We start from the raw sequence: 26,381 nt of genomic DNA on the forward strand, positions 1-26,381 counted from the left end.
CCTTATGCTGCAGTGGAATGTTGTCATCGCACATGGCCTTTACTGCTTTTTTAAAGGTTTGCACGAACCTCTCAGCCAATCCATTTGTGGCTGGATGATACGGGGCGGATGTGTAATGCCTTACCCCATTCCTTTTCATAAATCTTCGAAACTCTTCGGACACAAACTGTGGTCCGTTATCAGAGCAAATCTGCTCTGACAAGCCGTTCCTGGCAAAAATGGTCCGTAGGACTGCAATAGTTTTCTCCGTGGTGGTGGAGGACATTTTGATCACCTCCGGCCATTTCGAGTGCGCATCCACGGCTATTAAAAACATTGAGTCCATGAATGGACCAGCAAAATCAATATGCACCCGTTGCCATGGAGATGAGGGCCACTCCCATGGGTGTAGAGGGGCATGTGGTGGTGCATTTTGGACCTTCTGGCATCCTGAGCAGCTCTTTGTCAGGTCCTCGATTTGTTGATCGATCCCCGGCCACCACACATAAGCCCTAGCAAGGCTTTTCATTTTCACCCCTCCCAGATGACCTTCGTGAAGCTCATTGAGCACTCTCTCCCTTAACTTGGGTGGAATTACCACTCGGGATCCACACATCAAGGTCCCCTGGCATACTGACAGCTGTTCTCTTCTGGATGAGAATGCTGGCAACAGTGAGTCGCCATGTGCTGGCCATCCCTTCACCGTCAAATCATATACCCGAGACAGTGTCGGGTCATTTCGGGTCTCCTTCTCTATACCAGCGTTAGTTACTGGCAAGCATTCAATTATAGTCGAATGAAATATTTCGACAGGATCCACTGCTGGTGCTTCCTCCGCAGTAGGCAGCGGCAGGCGTGATGGCCCATCAGCGTTTCCATGCTGTTTCGTGCCCTTATACTCGATTTCATATTGGTGCGCCCCTAGAAAAAGGGACCATCTTTGTAGCCGTTGCACAGTCATCACCGGAACGCCCTTCTTTGGATTAAAGATGGAGACAAGTGGTTGGTGGTCAGTCAGCAAGGTGAACTTCTGCCCGTGCAGATAGTGATTGAGCTTTTTCACTACCCACACTAGGCTGAGGGCCTCCCTGTCAATCTGGGCGTAGTTACGCTCGGCTGAGGTTAGTGACCGAGACGCAAAGGCTACTGGCCTCTCCGAGCCGTCCGGGAATTTGTGCGACAGCACCGCTCCAATGCCATAGGGTGATGCATCACACGCCAACCGAATTGGTAGTGCTGGGTTGAAATGAGCCAACACCTCTTTCGATGTGATCAATGCTTTGCTCTTCTGGAAAGCTCGTTTACATTCGTCACTCCACTTCCATGGTACCCCCGTTTGCAGTAGGGTGTTCAGTGGGTGTAGTACGGTAGACAAATTCGGCAAGAACTTATGGTAGTAGTTCACCAGCCCGAGGAACGACCTCAGTTGTGACACATTTTCCGGTGCTGGAGCCTTGACTACTGCCTCAATCTTTTCAGGGGACTTATGTAACCCCTCTTTATCAATAACGTGGCCACAATACGAGATCTGCTTCTGGAAAAACTCGCATTTGTGGCGATTAGCTCGGAGCCCATATTCCTTCAATCTAGTGAGCACCTGCTCCAGGTTGGCGAGGTGATCACTGTCATTTTTGCCCGTGACCAGGATGTCGTCCAAATAACACTGGGTCCCTGGAATCCCTTGCAGGACTTGTTCCATTGCCCTTTGCCAAATAGCCGGAGCTGATGCTACCCCGAACACCAGCCAGTTGTATTGGTAGAGACCTTTATGAGTATTGATCGTGAGGTACTGTTTTGAGGCTTCTTCTACCTCCATTTGCAGGTACGCCTGGGCCAGATCAATCTTAGTGAAGCGTTTCCCTCCAGATAGCGAGGCGAAAATATCTTCAATCCGCGGAAGCGGATATTGTACAGTGTGAAGGACCGGGTTCACTGTCACCTTAAAGTCCCCACAGATGCGAACCTTCTTTGGTTCCCCAGGCGTATTACTCAACGACCTCTTCATTACAGGAACGATGGGTGTAGCCCACTCGCTCCAGTCCACTTTGGACAGTACTCCTGAACGTTCCAAACCTTCCAGCTCTGCTTCGACGGCTGGGCGGATCGCATAAGGTACCGGTCTGGCCTTAAAAAACTTTGGGCTTGCATTTTCCTCTATTTTGATCGTCGCTGTTATGCCTTTTAGTGTTCCGAGTCCCTGCTGGAACACTTCTTGTGCGTCAGTTAGCATTTTTGACAGTCGTCCAGGTGTGACGTCGTCATCCTTTTTGGCATCTACAGTCAGTGCTTGTATGGACTGCCAATCTAGCTGTATCTTCCGGATCCATTCACGTCCTAGTAGTGGTGGTCCTCCATCTGGCAATACATATAGGTCCATTTTTGGTGTTTCCTTGCCGTTATATATAACGTTCACCCTTATTTTTCCTTTTGGAGTAGACTTTTTGCCCCGTGTACATCTTCAAGACAATCTTTGTATCTCTCAAGGGTATATGTGAGAATAGCCGCTTGTAGTCCCTTCGGTTAGGGCTGATCCTGTGTCCAATTCCATTTTCACTTGGACTCCTGCTATCTTGAGCGTGACCCAGATAATTTGGTGATCCTCCGTTTTGATCATATTATGTAGTTTCAAACAACCCAGCTCCTTGCTTCCGGAGTCTGTATCACTCTTCTGTTCGTCTGAACTACTCTCTGTCACCTTTTGTACCTTCTTGTACTTCTCCTGTGGAGATTTCTTGCTGCTGGTTTTCTTTCCCGACCTGCAGACTCTTGCTATGTGTCCTACTTTTCCACACTGCCTGCACACTTTGTCCTTGAACCAGCAATCATTATGGTCGTGTGTTGTTCTGCCGCAGCGGTAGCACTTCACTGTTCCGTATGACATTTCATTTGTGCCATATTCTTGCGGTCTCTGTTGTATCTCTGCAGCGCCCCGTGCTGCTGCTTCATATGATACCGCAATGCTGAAAGCCTTTTCCAGCGTAAGGTCCTTTTCAGATAAAAGCTGTTTCTGGGTTCCTTCACTTTGAAGCCCACACACAAACTTGTCCCTTAAGGTATCTGCTAGTCCCGTTCCAAACGGGCAGTGTTTCGATAGCTTGCGCAGTTCCGTTAAATACTCAGCATTACTTTCATCTTTATGCTGGTTCCTTTTGTGAAACTTAAATCTTTCTGCTATCAGCAGCGGTGTGGGGTTTAAGTGGTTCTGTAGGATTGACACTGTTTTCAAAATCCTTTTCTACTGGCTTCTATGGGTTTACTAGGTTTTGTAGTAAGCCATACGTTTTTGCACCCATTGAATTCAACAATACCAGCGCTTCCTTGTCATCTGGCACTTCATTCACCTTGCAGTATACTTCTATGCGTTCGACATATGTCGTCCAATCTTCGACTTCATTGTCGAACGCTGTGATACTGCCACTCTTCGGCATTTTTGGGTGTGGTTAGACTGGCTTAAAATGGCGTCTCCCGCGCTTTCCTTTCTTCCCCGCTGCGGCTTAAAATGGCGTCTCCCGCGCTGCTGCCAATGGCGCTCTCGGCGGTCCTCGTGGCAAATGGCGACGCCCTGTGGGTTTCATGCGCTGCTGCCAATGCCGCTCTCTGCGGTCCTCGTGGCAATGGCAGCGCCTCGCGTTTTCCTGCGCGCCTCTCTTCCCTCGTTGACGCTGCTCGGCCCTTGAACACCGGCTGCGCTCTGCTCTCTCTCGTCTCTCTCTCCGTTGAAGCTGCTCCGTCCTGAACACCGGCTGCGCCCTGTGCGCTCTGCTCTCTCTCTCTCTCCCCCGTCGACGCTGCTCGGCCTTTTTCTGTGCCGCTCGGTCGGCTCTAGCTGCCGCTGTCCGGGAAGGGTCTGCGCAGTACCTGTTGCCAGCCCGTTTCGCTGGACCACTGTGACTGGAAAGCCAAGCCTGGCTCTCGACAGCCTCCCCTGTGATGCTCAAATCTCCGCTGGATGACTGGGTGGTTGCCCGTGGTCGACGCCCGTGCTTCTGGACTTGACCTCCTTCCACTGTTCTCCAGGAGCGAATCCCTGGGAGGTGATGCAGAGTTGCAGGTAGGTTCGAATCTGCGTCGTCCCCAATGTTAGATCCATGTATCTTAATGTTGTGTCCTTCAATAATCGGACAAAAGACTGCATGGAACGATCAACAGGTGTTTACTGAATGAGGGTTCAAACTGCAACTGACTGTACAGATCACTACTCAGGGTTTATATACAGGTGTGGTCACTGCCGGTACTACAGGATACAGGAACTGTAAAAAGTAGTTCTCTCCTTAAAGGTACATACATTACAATTCTTCTAAACTCCAGAAAGTATAGGCCCGTTCTACACAATCTCTCATCATAGGACAGCCCTCTCATCCCAGGAATTAATCTAGTGAATCTTCGTTGCACCGCCTCCAAGGCAAGTATATCCTTCCTTCGATAAGGAGACCAAAACTGTGCACAGTACTCCAGGTGTGGTCTCACCAGGGCCCTGTACAATTGTAGCAAGACTTCCTTACTCTTCTACGCCAATCCCCTTGCAATAAAGGCTAACATGCCATTTGCCTTCCTTATTGCTTGCTGTACCGGCATGCTAGCTTTCTGTGTTTCTTGCACGAGGACACCCAAATCTCTCTGAACACCAACATTTGAAAGTTTCTCACCATTTAAAAAATATTCTGTTTTTTCTATTCTTCCTGCCAAAGTGAATAATCTCACATTTCCCTACATTATACTCCACCTGCCACCTTACTGCCCACTCACTTAGTCTATCTATATCCCTTTGCAGACTTTTTGGACTCGATTTTCTCAGCCCCGAGGAGGCGGGTATGGAGGAGGGACTGCCGGGAAAGTTGCAGAATTTGGGGTGGGTGGCAAACCCGCCCCCAACCTGCCTCCGTGCCCTCTTGCCCGGAGGCGGGAAGCCGTCCTGCCCCAGGTCCCGTCTCCTTGGAGGCGGGATGGGATTAAAACCTATTAACTGCCTGTTAACAGGCAGAAAATAGGATTATCCCCATTTTTCGTTCTGAAGTGCGGGCTTCCTGACCTGGGGGAATCCCGCCGGGGTGTAGGAGGTCTGGGGGGGTCGGAGGGGGCTGAAAGTGCGATGTAGAGGTGAGTGATGGGTGTAAGTGTGGAGTGGTAAGTATGTGAGGTGAGTGTAAACTGTTAGAAAATGTTAATTTACCTTTGTTTCTACCTACAGTTTTCAGCCGCTGTGGAGCCGTAGTCCCCGACATCTCCATTGTAGAAATCACAGACTGGCTGTTACATCCTCCAATCCAACAACCAGCTGATTTCTGCAAAGTAGAAAGGTTTGATGAATCCTGACCACAATGTCTCATCAAACTACACAGAATGTCAGTGTTTGACAGCTTCACAGAGCTGTCAAATGATGACATTTCTTCTTTCAAATGTTCTTGACAGATGACATGTCATACGTTGATGTGCTCTGTCACTGACTTCCTCCTAATTGGCCTGCTGAGCCCGCTGGGCGGGCTTAACAAGGTCAATCAGGGGAAATTCCCGCTGGTTGGCCAGAAGCTGATGGAGGCAGGACTGAGAACCGGCAAGCAGCAGTCCTGCCTCCAAAAGCTTCCCATTCAGAAAATCCAGCCCTTTGTGTTCTCCTCACAGCTTACTATCCCACCTAGCTTTGTATCCTCAGCAAACCTGGATACATTACACTCGATCCCTTCATCTAGGTCATTAATATAGATTGTAAATAGCTGAGGCCCCAACACTGATCCTTGCGGCACCCCACTAGTTACAGTCTGCCAACCTGAAAAGATCTGTTTATCCCTACTCTCTGTTTTCTGTCCGTTAACCAATCCTCTATCCATGCTACTATATTACCCCCAACCCCATGAGCCCTAATCTTGTGTAATAACCTTTTATTTGGCACCTTGGTGAATGCCTTTTGGAAATCCAAATATACTACATCCACTGGTTCCCCTTTATCTACCCTGCTAGTTACATCCTCAAAAAAACTTGTCAAACACGATTTCCCTTTCATAAAACCATGTTGACTCTGCCTAATCATGTTATGATTTTCTAAGTGACTTGATATCACTTCCTTCACAGTGAATTCCAGCATTTTCCCGACGACTGATGGCGGGCTAACTGGCCTGTAGCTCTCTGTTTTTTCTCTCTCTCCTTTCTTGAATAGCGGTGTTACATTTGCGACCTTCCAATCCACTGGGACCGTTCTAGAATCTAGGGAATTTTGGATGATCAAAACCAATGCATCCACTATCTCTTCAGCCATCTTTTTTAGAACCCTGGGATATAGACGTCGGGTCCAGGGGATTTGTCAGCTTTTAGTCCCATTAGTTTCTTTAGGACTTTTTCTCTACTTATTAATTACATTAAGTGGCAACAAGAGCAGGTCAGAGGCTGGGTATTTTGTGGCGAGTGTCTCATCTCCTGACTCCCCAAAGCCTTTCCACCATCTACAAGGCACAAGTGAGGAGTATGATGGAATACTCTCCACTTGCCTGGATGAGTGCAGCTCCAACAACACTCAAGAAGCTCGACACTGTCCAGGACAAAGCAGCCGTCTTGATTGGTACCCCATCCACCACCTGAAACATTCACTCCCTCCACCACCGGCGTACCGTGGCTGCAGTGTGCACCATCTACAAGATGCACTGCAGCAACTCGCCAAGGCTTCTTTGGCAGCACCTCCCAAACCCGCGACCTCTTCCACCTAGAAGGACAAGGGCAGCAGGCGCATGGGAACACCACCACCTCCAAGTTCCCCTCCAAGTCACACACCATCCCGACTTGGAAGTATATCGCCGATCCTTCATCGTCGCTGGGTCTAAATCCTGAAACTCCCTACCTAACAGCACTGTGGGAGTACCTTCACCCCACGGACTGCAGCGGTTCAAAAGGCGGCTCACCACCACCTTCTCAAGGGCAACTAGGGATTGGCAATAAATGCTGGCCTTGAACGAAAAAAAAAAAGTTCCTCACCCTCATTAGACCCTTGTTTCCCCTCCATTTTTGGTATGCTTTTTGTGTCTTCTACTCTGAAGACAGATACAAAATATTTGTTTAACGTTTCTGCCATTTCCTTATTCCTCATAATTTCTCCTGTCTCAGCCTCTAACGGACCAACGTTTACTTTTGCTACTCTCTTTTTACATACTTGTAGAAACTCTTACAATCTGCTTTTATATTTCTTGCTAGTTTTCTCTCATTCCATTTTCTCCCTTTTTTATCAATTTTTTGGTTATTTTGCTGGTTTCTGAAACTCTCCCAATCTTCAGGCTTACTACTATTCTTCGCAACATTATAAGCTTCTTCTTTCAATCTAATGCTATCCTTAACTTCTTTAGTTAGCGACAGTTGAATCACTTTTCCCATGAAGTTTTTGTATCTCAATGGAATGTAATTTTGTTGAGAATTATGAAATTTTTAAAAATGCTAGCCACTGCTTATCTATCGCCATACCTTTTAATCTATTTTTCCAATCTACCTTAGCCAACTCGCCTCTCATACCTATGTAATTGACTTTATTTAAGTTTAGGACTCTAGTTTCGGACTTGGGCAAGTCACTCTCAAACTTAATGTGAAATTATATTATGATCACTCTGCCCCAGAGATTCTTTTACTATGAGAGTGCTAATTAACCCTGTCTCATTACACAATACAAGATCTAAAATAGCCTGTTCCCTGGTTGGTTCCATGACGTATTGTTCTAGGAAGCTATCTTGAATGCATTCCTGAACTCGTCCTCCAGACTACCTTTGCTGATTTGATTTGTCCAATCTATGTGAAGATTAAAGTCCCCCACGATTATTGCATTACCTTTGTTACAAGCTCCTACTATTTCTTGATTAATATTCTGTCCAATGGTATAGCTCCTGTTAGGGGGCCTATATAGGGGGATGGGATACGGAGTGGAGCTATAGTAGGGGGTGAAACAAGTCAGCCTGGAAGGCAGAGCAAATATGTAACGACACAAGGGAGTATGGCAAGGCTGGATGGCATTTATTTTAATGCAAGGAGTCTTGCGAGTAAGGCAGATGAATTGAAGGTGTTGATGAACACAACGCCAACATCTTCCCGTAAAGGTCAAGGGTGGGACCAACAAACCCAGGGAATCCTGGATGTCAAGGGATATACGAGAATGGATTAGGAAAAAAAGGGAGGCTTTTGGAAGATACAAAGGACTAAAAACAGTGGAAGCCCTAGAGGAGTATAGAAAGTGCAGGGGGGTACTTAAAAAAGAAATTAGGAGAGCAAAGAGGGGGCATGAAAAAAGAGTGGTGGGCAAAATAAAGGAAAATTCCAAGGTGTTTTATAAGTATATTAAGGGCAAGAGGATAACCAGGGAAAGAGTAGGGCCCATTAGGGACCAAAGTGTAAATCCGTGTGTAGAGCCGGAAGATGTAGGTGAGGTTTTAAATGAATATTTTGCATCTGTGTTCACTATGGAGAAGGACGATGTAGGCATAAAAATCAGGCAGCGGGATTGTTATATACTTGAACAAATTAGTATTGAGAGGGAGGAGGTACTAGCGGTTTTAGCGGGCTTAAAAGTGGATAAATCCCCAGGCCCTGGCAGGATGTATCTCAGGCTGCTGTGTGAGGCAAGGGAGGAGATTGCAGAGGCTCTGACACAAATTTTCAGAACCTCTCTGGCCACAGGGGAGGTGCCAGAGGACTGGAGAACAGCTAACATAGTACCATTATTCAAGAAGGATGTAGGGATAAACCAGGGAATTACAGTAGGCCAGTGAGCCTAACATCAGTGGTAGGGAAATTATTGGAAAAAATTCTGAGGGACAGAATTAGTCTCCACTTGGAGAGGCAGGGATTAATCAGGGATAGTCAGCATGGCTTTGTCAGGGGGAGATCATGTCTGACCAATTTGATTGAATTTTTCGAGGGGGTGACTAGGTGTGTGGATGAGGGTAGTGCAGTTGATGATGTGGTCTACATGGACTTCAGTAAGGCTTTTGACAATGTTCCACATGGGAGACTGGTCAAGAAGGTAAGAGCCCATGGGATCCAGGGCAATTTGGCACATTGGATCCAAAATTGGCTTAGTGGCAGGAGGCAGAGGGTGATGGTCGAAGGTTGTTTTTGTGACTGGAAGCCTGTGTCCAGTGGTGTACCGCAGGGATCGGTGCTGGGTCCTTTGCTGTTTGTAGTGTATATTAATGATTTAGATATGAATGTAGGAGGTATGATCAGTAAGTTCGCAGATGACATGAAAATTGGTGGAGTGGTAAATAGCGAGGAGGGAAGCCTCAGGCTACAGGACGATATAGACGGGTTGGTCAGATGGGCAGAACAGTGGCAAATGGAATTTAATCCTGAAAAGTGAGAGGTGATGCATTTTGGGAGAACTAACAAGGCAAGGGAATACACAATGAATGGTAAGACCCTAGGAAGGACAGAGGATCGGGGACCTTGGTGTGCATGTACATAGATCCCTGAAGGCAGCAGGACAGGTAGATAAGGTGGTTAAAAAGGCATATGGGATACTTGCCTTCATTAGCTGAGGCATAGAATATAAGAGTAGGGAGGTTATGATGGAGCTGTACAAAATGCTAGTTAGGCCACAGCTGGAATACTGTGTGCAGTTCTGGTCGCCACACTATAGGAGAGATGCGATTGCATTGGAGAGGGTGCAGAGGAGATTAACCAGGATGTTACCTGGGCTGGAGCGCTTTAGCTATGAAGAGAGACTGGACAGGATGGCGTTGTTTTCCTTAGAGCAGAGAAGGCTGAGGGGGGACCTGATTGAGGTGCACAAAATTATTTTATCTCCTATGTTTCTATAATTTGGATGATCGGCATTGAATGGCAGAGCAGGCTCGAGGGGCCGAATGGCCTACTCCTGCTCCTATCTTCTATTATGAGGGGCATTGATAGGGTAGATAGAAAGGAACTTTTCCCCTTAGTAGAGGGGTCAATAACCAGGGGGAATAGTTTCAAGGTAAGGGGCAGGAGGTTTAGAGGGGATTTGAGGAAAAACTTTTTCACCCAGAGGGTGGTTGGAATCTGGAACTCACTGCCTGAAAGGGTGGTAGAGGCAGGAACCCTCACAACATTCAAGAAGCATTTAGATGAGCACTTGAAACGCCATAGCATACAAGGCTACGGACCAAGTGCTGGAAAATGGGATTAGAATAGACGGGGCTTGATAGCCGGCGCAGACACGATGGGCCGAAGGGCCTCTTTCTGTGCTGTGTAACTCTATGACTCTATACTACTACCACCAGTGTTTTCTGCCCCTTGTTATTCCTTATCTCCACCCATACTAATTCCATTTCCAGACTTCTTCTGAGCTGAGATCCTTTCTCTCTACTGTCTTTATGTCATCCTTTATTATCAGGGCTACTCCCTATCCTTTTCCATTCTGCCTGTCTTTCTGAAACGTCAAGTACCCTGGAACATTTAGTTTCCAACCTTGGTCACCTTGCAACCACGTCTCTGTAATGGCTATTGGACCAAACCCATTTATCTCTATTTGTGCCACTAGTTCATCTATCTTGTTACGAATGCTTCATGCATTCAGATAAAGAGTCTATAATTTAAATTTTTTATCATTATTGCCTGCTTTGACCTTATTCTCTGCTGCACTGCTACTGTTAAACTCTCTGTCCCTTCCTGTCACACTCTGCTTATTTTTAGCCAAATCGCTACGTTGCTCTATTGCATTGACCTTTCGCTTTAGATTTCCAAATTTCCCCTCACTTGACCTTTACCCCCCTTTTTTTTAATTTAAAGCCCTTTCTGCAGCCCTAGTTATTCGCTTCGCCAGGACGCTGGTCCCAGCCCGGTTTAAGTGGCGCCCATCCTGACTGAACAGCTCCCTCTTTCCCCACTACTGGTGCCAGTGCCCCATGATTTGAAACCCCTTCTTCCCACACCACTCTTTGAACCACGCATTTAACCCTCTGATCTGCCTGACCTTATGCCAATTTGCACGTGGCTCAGGTCGTAATCCAGAGATCATTACCCTTGAGGTTCTGCTTATTAATTTAGATCCTAGCTCCTCCGACTCCCTCAGCAGAACCTCATTCTTAGTTCTACCTATGTCGTTGGTTCCTACATGGACCATGACAACTGGATCCTCCCCCTCCCACTCCAAGTTCTTCAGCCGCGAGGAGATTTCCATAACCCTGGCACCGGGCAGGCAACACAGCCTTCGGGACTCTCTTTTGCAGCTGCAGAGAACAGTATCTATCCCCCTGACTATGCGGTCCCCTACCACTACCACATTCCTTCCTTCTCCCCACACCTGGATGGCCCCCTGTACCACGGTGCCGCTCTTCCACCTAGAAGAAGGACAGCGACAGCAGGTGCCTGGGAACACCACCACCTGCAAGTTCCCCTCCAAGTCACACACCATCCTGACTTGGAAATATATCGCCGTTCCTTCATCGTTGTTGGGTCAAAATGCAGGAACTCCCTCCCTAACAGCACTGTGGGAGTACCTTCACCACATGGACTGCAGCGATTCAAGAAGGTGGCTCACCACCACCTTCTTGAGGGCAATTAGGGATGGGCAATAAATGCTGGCCTTGCCAGTGATGCCCACATAATAAAAAAAATATTGTAGCCATAATATGCCAGTGGTGGTGGATCTCGAGCCCAGTGGAGCTTCTTGCGGCTGCAACCACCCAGAGGACTAGTCCGTAATCCAGTGCACTCCTGACTTGAGCTTTCTAGATGGTGGATAGGCGTTGAAGGGTCAGGAAGTGTAGCAGGGAGTCTCACTTTGTTTCACTCGAGTCAGGTCAGGCCCTGACCCTGGATTTACATTGCAAAACTTGAGCACTTGTGCCAAGAGAAACCACTTCTTATTCACACTGCAGCTGTAGAATAAATTTAGCCTTAGTCACCTAGTCAAGTTTATAAATCAGTAGAAAGATCACCCCAACAATCCTTGGTGAGAGACCAGAGCAGGCTTACATTGCCTTTTACAAGGTTACCTCACCGGTTCAGCTGTGTTGTGCAATAGCATAGTAATTTCTTAAACACATGCTTTTTTTGTCAGCTAGCAAAGGAGGATCCTACTTCAGTAGTCACAGTATTGGGGCTAATGTGGCACAGTTGGATTACTCTTGCAGCTTTCTCAAATTGTGTACAATTTTAAAGGTTCCCTCCTTTGGGAGGCTGGGGGTCTCACCTGCTGGACCTGCACTACAGTTCACCTGAAACAGAAACAGGTTAAAACCTGGCTGATGTTTCATGACCTCCAGCCTCTAATTCAAAACCAATTGAAACATCTGTGGGTAGATAGCACTGTGGGATCTTTTATAATATAGATAAGGATGTGCTTTAGTACTTGGGTTTTTGTCCCCATATCGTACTGTTCCACAAAAACACCAGTGCATGTGTACTCCTCCCTATATAATGCTACTGGATAGAGTATGAAGTACAACAAAGGGCAAAAAGTTGAGTACTCCCTTTTTTTTAGTGCTACGTACCAAAATTTCTATTTAGTCCCCTATAGACTGGTTACCAGCCTTGATGCATGGGGACACCACAAGAGGCCCAATTTATCTTTGGTATAAATGGTAATATTGTATCCGAGGTACTTCCTAAGATTGAGATAGATGGTATAATTGATAGCAATGCGTAGCTCTGTCGCTCACTAATCAATGCATTAGTTGCAGAGTGAATATGGATGAACTGTTCAGTGTGCTGCTTTATTTGTTACAACAGCCTTGGATTAACGTTGACCAATTTTACCTGTAGTATGATGAGCTTGATATTGATCCTTGTGCGGGATTATCAGTAACGTGTGCACACATTTTGTGTTGGATGTTATTTGGCATTCACTGAGAGTTCTGTTTATACATCACTACAGTCACCTATTCTGTGGGCTTGTAACTAGGACTTTATTATGAGTCATACATTGATGAATATACAATGAGAAAAAACTACACTGCACTGTAGAACCAGTGAGCGCTTCCCTCCAGAAACGGGTAATGTGAACTGTTGCTCTAGTAATGTGATGGTCTGTACCTAATGCTGACAGTGCTGCTCAAATGGGGGAAATTGTGCTGACGTGTTAACCTGTTATGGAGTTGGAATGGCAGAAGGATGGCTGTTGGGCATCACTCAGGGTATAGTTATTTAGATTAATTCTATAACTGGATTGTGAATGCTAGTTGTCTCCTTTCCACAGTGGGCTGATTTATAACTGTTATTGATCTACTTCATGAGGGACGCTATTACATTGCAGGGATGTGAGCATGTTTTGGTTTATTTCCTGAATCCATCTATGCACTATCTAATGCTGCATTAATGCCTGAATGGAATAGGATGCCATGGAAACAGGATTGCCAGTGTAAGCAGTGGTACAGTACACGAACTGTGTGTAGGTGTTCCATCCCTCTGAAGGATAGGCTCACATTGATCCACAGCATAATTATAGTCTCCAAGCTGCATGCTAACCCCTTCAATGCTGCAGGAGAAGTGGTGCTGAGTACTGAACTCTACATCAGCAGGCAATTTGTTTTGTCACCTAATCTCCATTTTTCTTTCTAGTTTTAAGTATGTTGGAATAAATTATTGAATTTCTGCCGATCAAATCATTTTTGTCAGTGTTCACCGGGCTAAAACCGTTTAATCCTGATTCCACTTTGTGAATATTGAGTGAGCTTTACCCATTGTTGGGGTTTTCTTCTCCCTTCTTTTGAAGGTAGTGACTTGTAGTATTCTGCAGTTCGGCAAGTGCTGACAGCCTCTGGTACCTTGCCCAGAAGGCCATTTTCATCTGAGCCCAGGCAGTAAGTGTTGGAAAGCTATTTAACCATAGTGGGGTTTCCAAGCACAAACCTAACAATATTAGAGAATTTTACAGCACTCATCATCCGATGGTTATCCAGGAAAGGAACCCTGGCTGATTATTGTTTCCTCCCTACCCCCTCCAGCCTAAGGACTCTGAGATCAATTGTAATATCCCCTTGTAGGTAATATTTGCTTACAGTAACGAGGGGTTGAACCTGGCACCTTTCAGGTCTGCCTGTCTCAGCATTGCACCTTGTGCATTTACCCATGAGCTGAGTGGGAATAATCTTTTAATGGTATGGTACAACTCATCACTTTTACATTGGAGCAACTTGAATGCTTAATAACGAGGGAGCAGATCTAAAAATGGAACCCAAAATGCCGTCTAAAATTGAATTTGTATCAGCATGTACATGTTGGAATGTGTGTCAGTGCAAAAATAATGTAGCCCAAGAGCCAGTTAAAATATATTGGGACTGACTGTTTGTTTATTCATGAACAGGTGAAGCCAGATGGTAGTTTCCCTGCAAGAAGCGATGTTATGCCTGCGATTCCCAATCTCGGTAGACTGAGATGTCCAAAGGAAGGTTGCAACTTCTCCAGAGAGAAGAAAAATGGATGGGAGAGCTGGGCTGTGCTGCTCTTGCTTGCCATCTAGTGGTTGGTTACAGTGCAACATTAACAGAAAGCTGGATATTGGTTGGCTTGTCTCCAGTTGGGTAATGGTACACGTTGAGGGAGAGGAGAGAACCTAAAAGGAAAAAAAACAAACTTCAAGGAAAAAAGCAGAAACTGCAAATATGGCAGCAACTGACAGTAAATTTGTCACAGCTATGTTTCCCAAATGCACTAACTTAAACTGAGGATGCTGCGTGAGAATGGAATTGAGAACAAAGTCACCCATTCAGGGGGGAGATGCAGGTTTGTTTTGGCAGGATCCTAAACTCTCTTGCCCATTATAGGAAGAAGCCTTTCTGAGGGCCAATCTGCCATTCAGGGACAATCTGCAATACAACCTGTACTATTGGCCTGAAATTTGCGGTGGGTAATAACAGCGAGCGAACAGTGGTCGCTGTTATTATCTCTTTGAAACTGACTGCAACTTCAGGATTTCGCACATGCGCATCCGAACACGGAAATCCTTAAGTTGTGGTCAGTCATTCATTGCTGCAACACCTGACTGAGCTGTGCCACCCCCCCCCCCCCCATAGCCAGCAATCAGTGTAATCAGTGAAACTGACACAAACTTGGGCTTTTCCGCTGTAATATTGTTGTTAAATACCCCATTAAAAGTTAGACCTTTTTGGATTAGGTGTAACTGGGGTTTTAACAGCGTATTGACTGCTAAACAAACATTATGGCCCTGAAAAACTCATTTTAATTTTGTGGAGTGTCAAATTTCTCCATTATAATAAAAGTTACAATTTTTAAGAAACTTGAAAAAAAATTACATTTAAAAAAAAGTTTGTTCATACTTATTTCAGGTTTACCTTTTCCCCGTGTGAGAGCCCCAATCTTTGTTTTGCTCTCTAACATTTAAAAAAAGTCAGAATAAAAGGAGCTTCTTCACTTCCTGGTTCCCTGTCTGTGAGAATTCTGCATTGTGATTGGCTGCTTCGACAGCTTGTTGACGTCACAGCAGCTCGTGCTATGGAATTCCCATTATACTGCACTGATCGCAATTGCACATCGAAAAAGGCAAACTTCTCGCCACGGAGATTGAGAGGTCCTTGTGGGCAGCTTTCTTCGGGGCCAACGGCGAACGTCTTTGCTTTGCCGTTGACCGCAAATTACGGGCCAATGTTTTATTTTATTTCATGGAAACCAATCCCTGGAACAGGAAAACAGCAGAAATTGTCAGGTTGACTTCACAGTCTACTTTTTGGTATTGTGCTTCTGCCCCTATAATCACAGTAGAATTTACCACTGGAGAAGAAGAAAGGAGAGATGGTACGTTTTCAATCCTGTCGGTCAAGAAGACTTACAGTTCACAATGTGAGAGTAAATCAAGGAAACTGAAATGTGTGTTAAAAATACCAGGGAGGCGGGTACTGCCTTCCACAAGGATTTGATCCTTTATAATTCATCGTTTACAATCGATTCTCCATAATTTAGGCAAGATTACTGTCCCATGGTTTTTCTCTGATTTGGAGACTTGATGTGTTTTATATATACTAGAAAGATGTATTTCAGGTCAGAACTGTAACATCCTGTGTGCGTTGCATGAATCTGTATGATGCTAATAATTTTTAATCTCCCTCATTAGACATTTAGGGGGAAAAATTCAGTTGCTTGCGCCGCTCGTTAGCGCCTTAAGAGGGCGCCAATTGGGGCGCAAAACAACTAGAGGCCGGGCGCGGCGATGCTTGTGCCGCTCGCGAAATTAACTAGACATTTTGCGGCGGCGCTAAACGCTTCCGCCATGATCTCCCGCGCCGGCAAATTGTGACGTCATTCGAGTGCGCAATGCCCCGTTGGCGCCCAGGACTGGATATTGAGTGGCGCTAGCAACGACAGGTTGAGGGGAGCGTTATGCTGTCAGAAAGGGACTAGGGGAGCGCTATTTAAAGGCGACCGCTTCCTGCCTTTTTTTGTCGGTGACATTTTTGCACCACGCAGTCAGAGAGAGAGAGAGAGAGAGAGACTTCTGGAGAGATTCAACGCTGTGTGAAAGAGTTTTGAGTACTGAGTAGCACTTTGCAGGTTTATTTTGATTTGCCCTTCCTTGCTTCGCCAGCACTCTGAGGTAGCGCCTCACTCCTCGGCGTTTGCGCCTTAAGACAGGTGTGAAGTGCCTGATTTAGCGCTCCAATCACCTCCAGGGGCGATAAAAGCCAAGTTTGCCGTCGGAGGCGATAATTAGCGCCAGGCGCTAAACTTTGCGCACGGCCGAGAACAGCGCTCCAAATGGGGCGATACTGAATTTTTCCCCCTTAATCCTAGTCAGTAAGCTATTGGCTCTGCTCAAACCTTGCCAGAGTCTTGGTAATGCTGGGAGGCAGAATGCAGGTTGCTGATAGAATGGCATGGTATCTACTTGGGAACCTTCAGATAGATCACAGGACTGCTTAGTTAACCTGAAAGGTGACCAGCCCATCCTCTTGTTATTAATGCTGCTTCCCTGCCAGATGGTACAGTCCAACCAAATAGTAAGGTTCAAATCAGGATTATTGAGTAGTTTAGATCGACAATATGCCTGACTGCTGTAGTGCCTGCAGATGTTTATGTTCATAACAAAGGGGTTTGTCTCTGTCTCTTTTGGAAGGGTCCCTTCAGCTAGTCTCTGGTATTGTGCTTGGGCTCCTACATGGAAGCTGTGCTGCAGGACTGGACAGCTCAGAACTGCCATGGTTAAACCTGCAGTCTCAGAAGAAGCAGATTGGCACAAGTACTGCAGTGCTGACTGAGTTTAGCTGCTGGCATATTCATTGTTGAAAATTTGTACTTGTGTAGAAATAAAGTTTCTGCAGGCAGCAGTCTGCCATTGTCAGTTGGCTCTGCAGAGTATCAGGATTAGTCCTTTCCAGAAATGGTTCTTGATGAATTGAGGGTTATTATAATATATTGATGATCACCGTATTCCAAAATGCTGTGTAAGTAACAGCCTCTGGAGCCTGTCTCTTCATTATTGGTTAGCTGGGTACTAGCCATTATGGAAGCGTAGTAAATCCATAATGTAACTATTGTGGCTCTTAATTATTACAAGAGGTAAGGATATTGCAGCACTGTATGTCTATTATGAACTTCTCTACTACTACGAGTCCTTTGACATCGAATAAGGGATGATGTGTTTCTGTAGCATAAGGATAGGTGGAGCCTAGACTATTATTTATAATTTTCCTCCAATGTATATGTGACTGTATCTTCATATAAGTACAGTGAATATGTAACACAATGAAGCTTTAGGGTGCATCTGCAGAGCTGTATTAGAGATCAGCCTGAGCCTGTATGACTGTCAGGTTATCTGTGAGTAAGATCCACTTTTACCTCAAACTGATGTAATGAGCTGTGACAGCCTATTGAATACACAGCTCCAGTAGTGACTCACTCCCCGTTTTTATTGGTAAGATTACATGTCGGCTGTTGCCTCTTCAGTCTCTCTACTTTTGCTGAATTCCGGCATATCTTGTGTTTCCCTTGCAGTTCCACCTCCTTTTGTACCCACTCTGGAAACTGACGACGATGTGTCCAATTTCGATGAACCGGAGAAAATCTCGCGCCCGACGATCAAGGCACGGCAGCTGAACAGATCGGGTTTTACAGGAGAGGACTTGCCATTCGTGGGATTGTCCTTTACCAAGACACTGGCTGCACTCTCCCGCTCAGAGTAAGTGTGATCATTCAGTTAACCCTTTCACCCTCAGCAGAATGCAAGTAGATCTGGAAAGCAGCAGTGCATTTCAGTGTAACAGACAAAGTCTGGCAATTGTGTTTTGAAATGCTCATTCAATGTTCGCTTCAGTACAGTTATCTGTTGACCTTTTAAATACTGAGCGATTTGTAAAAGACCTCTTCACAGAAAGATGTTACTTCATTAAACTTCTAATGTATCCAAGCGGAAGTTAACTTGTAGAGAATTCTTGCTTTTACCAGACTTGTTAGCTAAGCTAGGATCAAAATTTGTAAGTACCGCCACTGTTACCATTTGAGCCGGGTCTAATGCTGGAGCCTAGTGTCTAGTTTTCTTCCTTTGGATCTTGCTGTTTCACTGTCTACAGACTGTTCCAGTGTATGGATAAACTGTTTTACTACAGTACTGTACTGTGAATCTTCATCTTTCTATTTGAGCAAAGTGCTTCTTGAATAACGTCAACCTGCGCTTGACACGGATCAAATGTTTCAATCATGGACACTTGAAACCATATTTGGCACGCTCCCCTTATTAATGAACTGTGCTGAGCTGGACCAAAGCAGCAATATACTGCATCCTGATTCCAATCAAGAACCTACGTAACTCAGTATGACTTGGCGAATTGCATCTATTTCTAAGAATAGGACCTCAGGCATGGTAATTGCGGTGTTCTGTCAAGGGACTGGTCCCAGGCCTGATCTGATGGGAGGATTGCACGTTACAATTTTGTTCAATTGAAGGATGTAGACATCAATCATTTTAATAGATTATATAAGAAAGTTCAGTAATATAATAGCCGCATGCAACCTTTTGTGGTTCTGGGAGGAGGGGAAAGAGTGAGGGCAGAAGTGCGGGAAATAGGACCGATACGGTCGAGGGCCCTGTCAACCACGGTGGAGGGGAATCCTTTGTTGAGGATAAAGGAATACAAATCGGAAGCACTGGTGTGGAAGGTAGCATCGTCAGAACAGATTCCACATTACAGAAAAGATATGATAGTACCAGAGAGGGTATAGAGGAGATTTACGAGGATGTTGTCAGGACTGGAGAATTTTAGCTATGAGGAAAGATTGGATAGGCTGGGATTGTTTTCTTTGGAACAGAGGAGGCTGAGGGGAGATTTAAATGAGTTGTATAAAATTATGAGAGACCTAGATAGAGTGGATAGGAATGACTTCTTTCATTTAGCAGAGGGGCCAATAACCAGGGGGCATAGACTTAAAGTAATTGGTAGAAGGGTAAGAGGGGAGTTGAGAAATGTTTTCACCCAGCGTGGTGGGGTCCTGGAACTCACTACCTGAAAGGGTGGTAGAGGCAGAAACCCTCATCGCATTTAAAAAGTACTTGGATATGCACTTGAAGTGCCGTAACCTACAGGGCTATGGACCAAAAGCTGGAAAGTGGGATTAGGCTGGATAGCTCTATATCGGTCAGCACAGACACGATGGGCCAAATGGCCTCCTTCTGTGCCATAAACTTCTGTGACTCTATGCAATGGAGATGGAGAAACTGGGAGAATGGAATAGAGCCCTTACATGAAGCAGGGTAGGAGGAAGTGTAATCAAGGTAGCTGTGGGAGTCAGTGGGCTTACAGTAGCTATTGGTTGACAAACTATTCCCGAAAATAGAGATAGAGAAGTCGAGAGAGGGAAGAGTCGGAGATGGACCATGTGAAGGCGAGGGATGGGCAGAAATTTGAAGAAACGTTGATGAAATTTTCCAGTTCGGAGCAAGAGCATGAAGTGGCACCAATACAGTCATCAATGTACCGGAAAACGAGGTAAGTGAGGGGATCTGAGTAGAACTGGAACAAAGAATGTTCCACACATTCCAAGAATAGGCAGGCAACCCATACGGGTTCCCATAGCGATACCTTTTATTTGGAGGATAAAAGGTCAAAGGAGAAGTTGTTCAATGAAAAAGCAAGTTCAGTTAGGCGGAGGAGGGTGCTGGTGGATGGGGACTGTTTGGGCCTCCGTTCAAGGAAGAAGTGGAGGGCCCACTGTCCCGATGGGGGATGGAGTGTAGCGGGTTTAGACATCCATGATGAAAATGAGACAGTTAGGGCCAGAAAACTGGAAACTTAAATTGGCAGAGAGTGTCAGAAGAGTTGTGGATGTAGGTGGGAAGAGACTGGACAAGGGGAGAAAAAAAGTGTCGAGGATAGGAAGAAATAAGTTCCGTGGGGCAAGAACAGGCTGAAATGATGGGTCTACCAGGGCAATCCTGTTTGTGGATCTTGGGAAGGAGGCTGTGTGGGTTTGGGGACTATGAGGCTAGAGGCTGTGGGAGGGAAGATCTCCAGAAGAGGTCAGTGACTGTCTGGGAAACAATGGCTTGATATTCGGTGGTTGGGTCGTGGTCCGGGGGAGGTTGGAGGAGGTATCGGAGAATTGGCATTCAGCCTCCACATGGTAGAGTTCTGTTCACTAAACAACAACAGTGCCACCCTTGTCAGCAGGTTTAATGACAATGTCAGGGTTGGACCTGAGGGAACGGAGTGCTGCAAGTTCAGAGTGAGTGAGGGGAGCAGAGAAATTGAGACGGCCGATATCATGCTGGCAGTTCCCAATGAAAAGATCTAGAGAGGGTAATGATTCACTTGAATGGTACACCACACACTCTGTACTACACTGGAGTAGGACTTGAGCCTACAGCGCGTGACTCAGAGGTGAGAGTGCTACTAACTGAGCCAAGGTGACAGGATCTGATGTATGAACATGGCGAAGTGCGCAGTGATGCAACCTGATTATAGGTACATACTAATTGATTGCGGAATCCTAACTGTTGCTTGAAATTTGGCGGCTGGGCTCATCATGGGAATATGCCTAAACTATATGCATGCATGAAGGGACCTGGCCGTCAAGTACAGTGCAGGATTGCTGCATGTGGAACACAGTAACTTGAGCGCCATGCAGAGATTAGACTTCGCATAAGACCATGATAACCTTTGGTAAAGTGTGGTGTCAGAATGTGGTAATGGGTATGATGAGCTTTCATTATTAACCTAATATGTACATGCAGAGATGGGAACTGCTACATGAACACAATAGCGCAGAAATGACTGTTTCATGTATGAGCATGTGAACGTTTAACAGCAGTATTGGTGTATGAAAATGGTAGACAGAGGAATTTCATACAACAGCAATGTATGTTTGAATCTGTACATAGCTACATGATAGGACCTGGTGTGAAAACATAAGTCATGCATAAGAACATAAGAAATAGGAGCAGGAGTAGGCCATATGGCCCCTTGGGCCTGCTCCGCCATTCAATAGGATCATGGCTGATCTGAATCTAGACTCACGTCCACTTCCCTGCCCTCTCCCCGTAACCCCTAATTCCCTTATCTGCTAGGAAAATGTCTATCTCCATTTTAAATTTATTTAATGTTGCAGCTTCCACAGCTCTCTGGGGTAGCAAATTCCATAGATTTACTACCCTCAATGAAGAAGTTTCTCCTCATCTCAGTTTTGAAAGGGCAGCCCCTTATTCTAAGATTATGCCCCCTAGTTCTAATCTCACCCATCAGTGGAAACATCCTCACCGCATCCACCCGATCAAGCCCCCTCACAATCTTATATGTTTCGATAAGATCGCCTCTCATTCTTCTGAACTCCAATGAGTAGAGTCCCAACCTACTCGACCTTTTCTCATACGTGAACCCCCTCATCTCCGGAATCAACCGAGTGAACCTTCTCTGAACCGCCTCGCGAGCAAGTATACCTTTTCTTAAATATGGAAACCAAAACTGCACGCAGTATTCCAGGTGTGGCCTCACCAATACCCTGTATAACTGCAGCAAGACTTCCCTGTTTTTATACTCCATCCCCCTTGCAATAAAAGCCAAGATTCCATTGGCCTTCCTGATCACCTGCTGCACCTGCATACTAACTTTTTGTGTTTCATGCACCAGGACCCCCAGATCCCTTTGTACTGTAGCACTTTGCAGTTTCTCTCCATTTAGATAATAAATTGCTCTTTGATTTTTTCTGCCAAAGTGCATAACCTCACACTTTCCAACATTATATTGCATCTGCCAAATCTCTGCCCACTCACTTAGCCTGTCTATGTCCTTTTGCAGGTTTTTTATGTCCTCCTCACTCACTGCTTTCCCTCCCATCTTTGTATCGTCGGCAAACTTGGATATGTTGCACTCGGTCCCTTCCTCCAAATCGTTAATATAGATTGTAAAGAGTTGGGGTCCCAGCACTGACCCCTGCGGAACACTGGTTACTGATTGCCAGCCTGAGAACGAACCATTTATCCCAACTCTTTGTTTTCTGTTAGATAGCCAATCTTCCACCCATGCCAGTATATTACCCCCAATCCCATGATTTTTTTTATCTTGATCAGTAATCTTTTGTGTGGAACCTTGTCAAATGCCTTTTGGAAGTCCAAATACACTACATCCACTGGTTCCCCTTTATCCACCCTGTATGTTACATCCTCAAAGAATTCGAGCAAATTTGTCAAACATGACTTCCTCTTCGTAAAACCATGCTGACTCTGTCCTATTAAATTATGTTTATCCAAATGCTCTGTTACTGTTTCCTTAATAATGGACTCCAACATTTTGCCAACCACAGATGTTAGGCTAACTGGCCTATAGTTTCCAGCTTTTTGTCTACTTCCCTTCTTAAATAAGGGTGTTACATTAGCAGTTTTCCAATCTGCCGGGACCTTTCCTGAGTCCAGGGAGTTCTGGAAAATGATCACCAATGCATCCACAATCCCTACCGCCACTTCTCTCAAGACCCTAGGATGTAGGCCATCAGGTCCGGGGGATTTATCCGCCTTAAGTCCCATTATTTTACTGAGTACCATCTCCTTAGTGATTTTAATGGTGTTTAGCTCCTCTCCCCGCCCCCCCCCCATTGCCCCCTGTTTGTCCAGTGTTGGGATATTTTTAGTGTCCTCTGCTGTAAAGACTGATACAAAATATTTGTTCAGCGTCTTTGCCATCTCCATGTTCCCCACCACTAGTTTCCCAGTCCCATCCTCTAAAGGACCAACGTTCACTTTAGCCACCCTTTTTCTTTTTATATAGCTGTAGAAACTCTTGCTATCTGTTTTTATATTTTTTGCTAGTTTACTTTCATAATCTAGCTTCCCTTTCTTAATTAATCCTTTAGTTATTGTTTGCTGGCTTTTAAATGCTTCCCAATCTTCTATCCTCCCACTAGATTTGGCTAATTTATATGCCCTTGTTTTCAGTCGAATACTATCCTTTATTACTTTACTAAGCCACGGATGGCTGTCTTTTCTTTTACTCCCCTTTTTCCTCAGTGGAATATATTTATCTTGAAAGATGTGAAATATCTCCTTGAATGTAGACCACTGCTCTTGTACTGTCTTACACTTTAATCTGTTTTCCCAGTCCACTTTAGTCAATTCTACTCTCATACCTTCATAGTCTCCTTTATTTAAGCTTAGTACGCTGGTTTGAGATCCAACTCTCTCACCCTCAAACTGAATTTGGAATTCAACCATATGTGGTCACTCATTCCAAGGGGATCCTTTACTAGGACATTTTTTATTAATCCCGTCTCATTGCACAGGACCAGATCTAAGATTGCCTGTCCCCTGGTTGGTTCAGTTACATACTGCTCAAGGAACCCGTCCCTAATACACTCCATGAACTCTTCCTCAATGCTGCCATGCCCAATTTGATTAGTCCAGTCAATATGAAAGTTAAAATCCCCCATGATTATAGCTGTTCCCTTATTACAAGCCCCAACTATTTCCTGATTTATACTCCGACCAACAGCGTTACAACTGTTAGGAGGCCTATAGACTACGCCCACTAGTGACTTTTTCCCCCTTATTATTCCTTATCTCCACCCAAACTGTTTCACTATCCTGATCCTTTGACCCAATATTATTTCTGACTATTGCAGTGATTCCATCCTTGATTAACATAGCAACCCCACCTCCCTTTCCTTCCTGTCTGTCCTTCCTAATTGTCAAATACCCTTGTATGTTTAGTTCCCTTTCATGATTATCTTGCAGCCATGTTTCCGTAATGGCCACCAGATCATACCCATGTGTAGTTATTTGCACCGTCAACTCGTCAATTTTGTTACGAATGCTGCGTGCATTCAGATAAAGAACTTTCAAATATGTTTTCTGACAATTTATTCCTGCTTTTACCCCTTTTACTACTTTACCCTTATCATTATACATTCTGTCCCTTCCTGACACGCTCTGGTTTTTAATTCCCCCACTGCTACCTTGCTCTATTGCCTTCTCCGCTGTCATTTTTATTTTTCGCACTCTTAAAACCTCCCCCCCACTAATTAGTTTGAAGCCCTCTCTACAGCCCTAGTTATTCGATTCGCCAGGATTCTAGTCCCGGCACTGGCCAAGTGAAGTCCGTCCCAACGGAACAGCTCTCTCCTGCCCCAGTACTGATGCCAGTGTCCCAAGAAGCAAAACCCATTTCTCCCACACCAGTCTTTGAGCCACGCATTTAACTCTCTAATTTTATTTACCCTAGCCAAATTTGCACGTGGCTCAGGTAGTAATCCAGAGATTATTACCCTTGTGGTTCTGCTTTTTAATTTGGCCCCTAGCTGCTCAAACTCCCTCAGCAGAACCTCCTTCCTTGTCCTATCTATGTCGTTGGTACCAACATGGACCACGACAACTGGATCCTCCCCCTCCCACTCCAAGTTTCTCTCCAGTCCAGAGGAGATGTCCTTAACCCTGGCACCGGGCAGGCAACACGGCCTTCGGGACTCTCGCTCTCGGCTGCAAAGAACTCTATCTATCCCCCTAACGATACTATCCCCTACCACTACAACATTTCTTTTAACTCCCCCCACTTGAATGGCCCCCCGCTCCACGCTGCTGTGGCCAGGTTGCTCATCCTCCCCGCAGTCCCTGTTCCCGTCCTCACAGGGAGTAAGAGCCTCAAACCTGTTGGACAAGAGCAAGGGCTGCGGCTCCTCCAACACTACCTCCTGGATCCCCGTACCTGCCTCACTTCTAGTCACACCATCCTGACCCTGGCCACGGACTACATCTGAATTAATTAATCTAATTGGTATGACTACCTCCTGATACATGTAGTGTTGTCTTAACTTTGGAGTATGAAAATAGGACTTGAGAGAGTGTAATCTTGGATCCATGGTTTGTCTCCTATAGATTTCATCACATCTCCGAAAGAGGTTCAGATACCTGTTTTAGGTGAATGGTCATTCTGGTTGCATCAAACTTTGTTTCCGTTGCAATCCTCATTCTAAGCATTTGCGTACTGCAATCCCTTTATCATTTGAAACCACAACGGATTCCAGGCCTAAGTTGAAATCCACATTTGTGGTGGGTGAGAACACTTTTGAATATTTGTTGTGATGCTCGCAATCTGTGAATGATGGGTGCCTTTTCTCCAGATTAAAGTTTGTAGTGTAGTGATAGCTGAATAAATTTTGATAATCGAGTGATTTTTCTTTTCTTTTAGCTATACTTGACTTTCGCAGGCAAAATCAGATGGGTGCTGTAAAAGGTTTTAGGCTGTAAACATCTATTATTCCCTTTTATTTTTTTAAATATCCTTGTCCTATTAAGTACACCAGTATGAAAGAGGCCATTAAATAATTATGCCTCACTCGTGTCAACAGGGTTATTCTTTTTCTAGCAGTGTAGTTTGAAACATGACACTGTTGCTCATATGGACATGCAGTGGTGTCCTGAGTTTGCAGTCATTGTGTGCAGGCTACTTCTCCCAGCACATACACGCACTCACTTGGATCTTGTTACCAGTGTGATTCTGCCAGCCTGAATTGGACGGACTTGTGCTGGTAAGTAGATTTAGCAGTTGCACAGTGCATGTTGTGATCATATATTTGTTTGAACCTGTGGATTTTGTGAATCTGCATCTGCAGAGTTCTGGCATCTTTTTGGTTGTCCTGACTTCGTGCTACTCTACCATTTTCTGCATTTTGTTTCAGTACTCTCTCTGTTAGGTTATTTGTGATACCTCTTCTAGTCAAAGATGTGGTCCAGAATGTGAATTTGTATACAGCAGAGTGCAGGATATCGCATATCCGTGCAGTTTATTGAATCATAGAATGATACAATACAGGAGGCCATTCGGCCCATCAGCGTTTATACTTTATTCCTCTATTAGTAACGCCAACGATCCCATATGCTTTTTTAACAGCCTTCTCAACTTGTCCTCCCACCTTCAAAGCTTTGTGTACATACACCGCCAGGTGTCTCTGGTCTTGCACCCCATTTTAAAATTGTACCATTTAATTCATATTGCCTCTTTTTCCTACCAAAATGTATCACTTCACACAAT

The 26,381-nt window shown here is 45.3% G+C and overlaps 1 protein-coding gene across 4 annotated transcripts in view; it reads left to right on the plus strand.

The window, feature by feature from the left end:
* The window catches only part of cita (citron rho-interacting serine/threonine kinase a), a 311,435-nt gene that overhangs the window by 66,138 nt on the left and 218,916 nt on the right, over window positions 1-26,381 (plus strand). For all 4 annotated transcript variants that reach the window (XM_085961882.1, XM_085961879.1, XM_085961880.1 and 1 more), the window contains exon 10: window positions 17,869-18,052. In XM_085961882.1, the coding sequence (XP_085818008.1) occupies window positions 17,869-18,052 (184 nt within the window). The remainder of the gene's footprint in view (window positions 1-17,868; window positions 18,053-26,381) is intronic.

This window comes from Somniosus microcephalus, chromosome 19 (genome assembly GCF_052327205.1).
Source record: "Somniosus microcephalus isolate GS21.2 chromosome 19, FLI_Smic_1.0, whole genome shotgun sequence".
Lineage (NCBI taxonomy): Eukaryota > Metazoa > Chordata > Chondrichthyes > Squaliformes > Somniosidae > Somniosus > Somniosus microcephalus.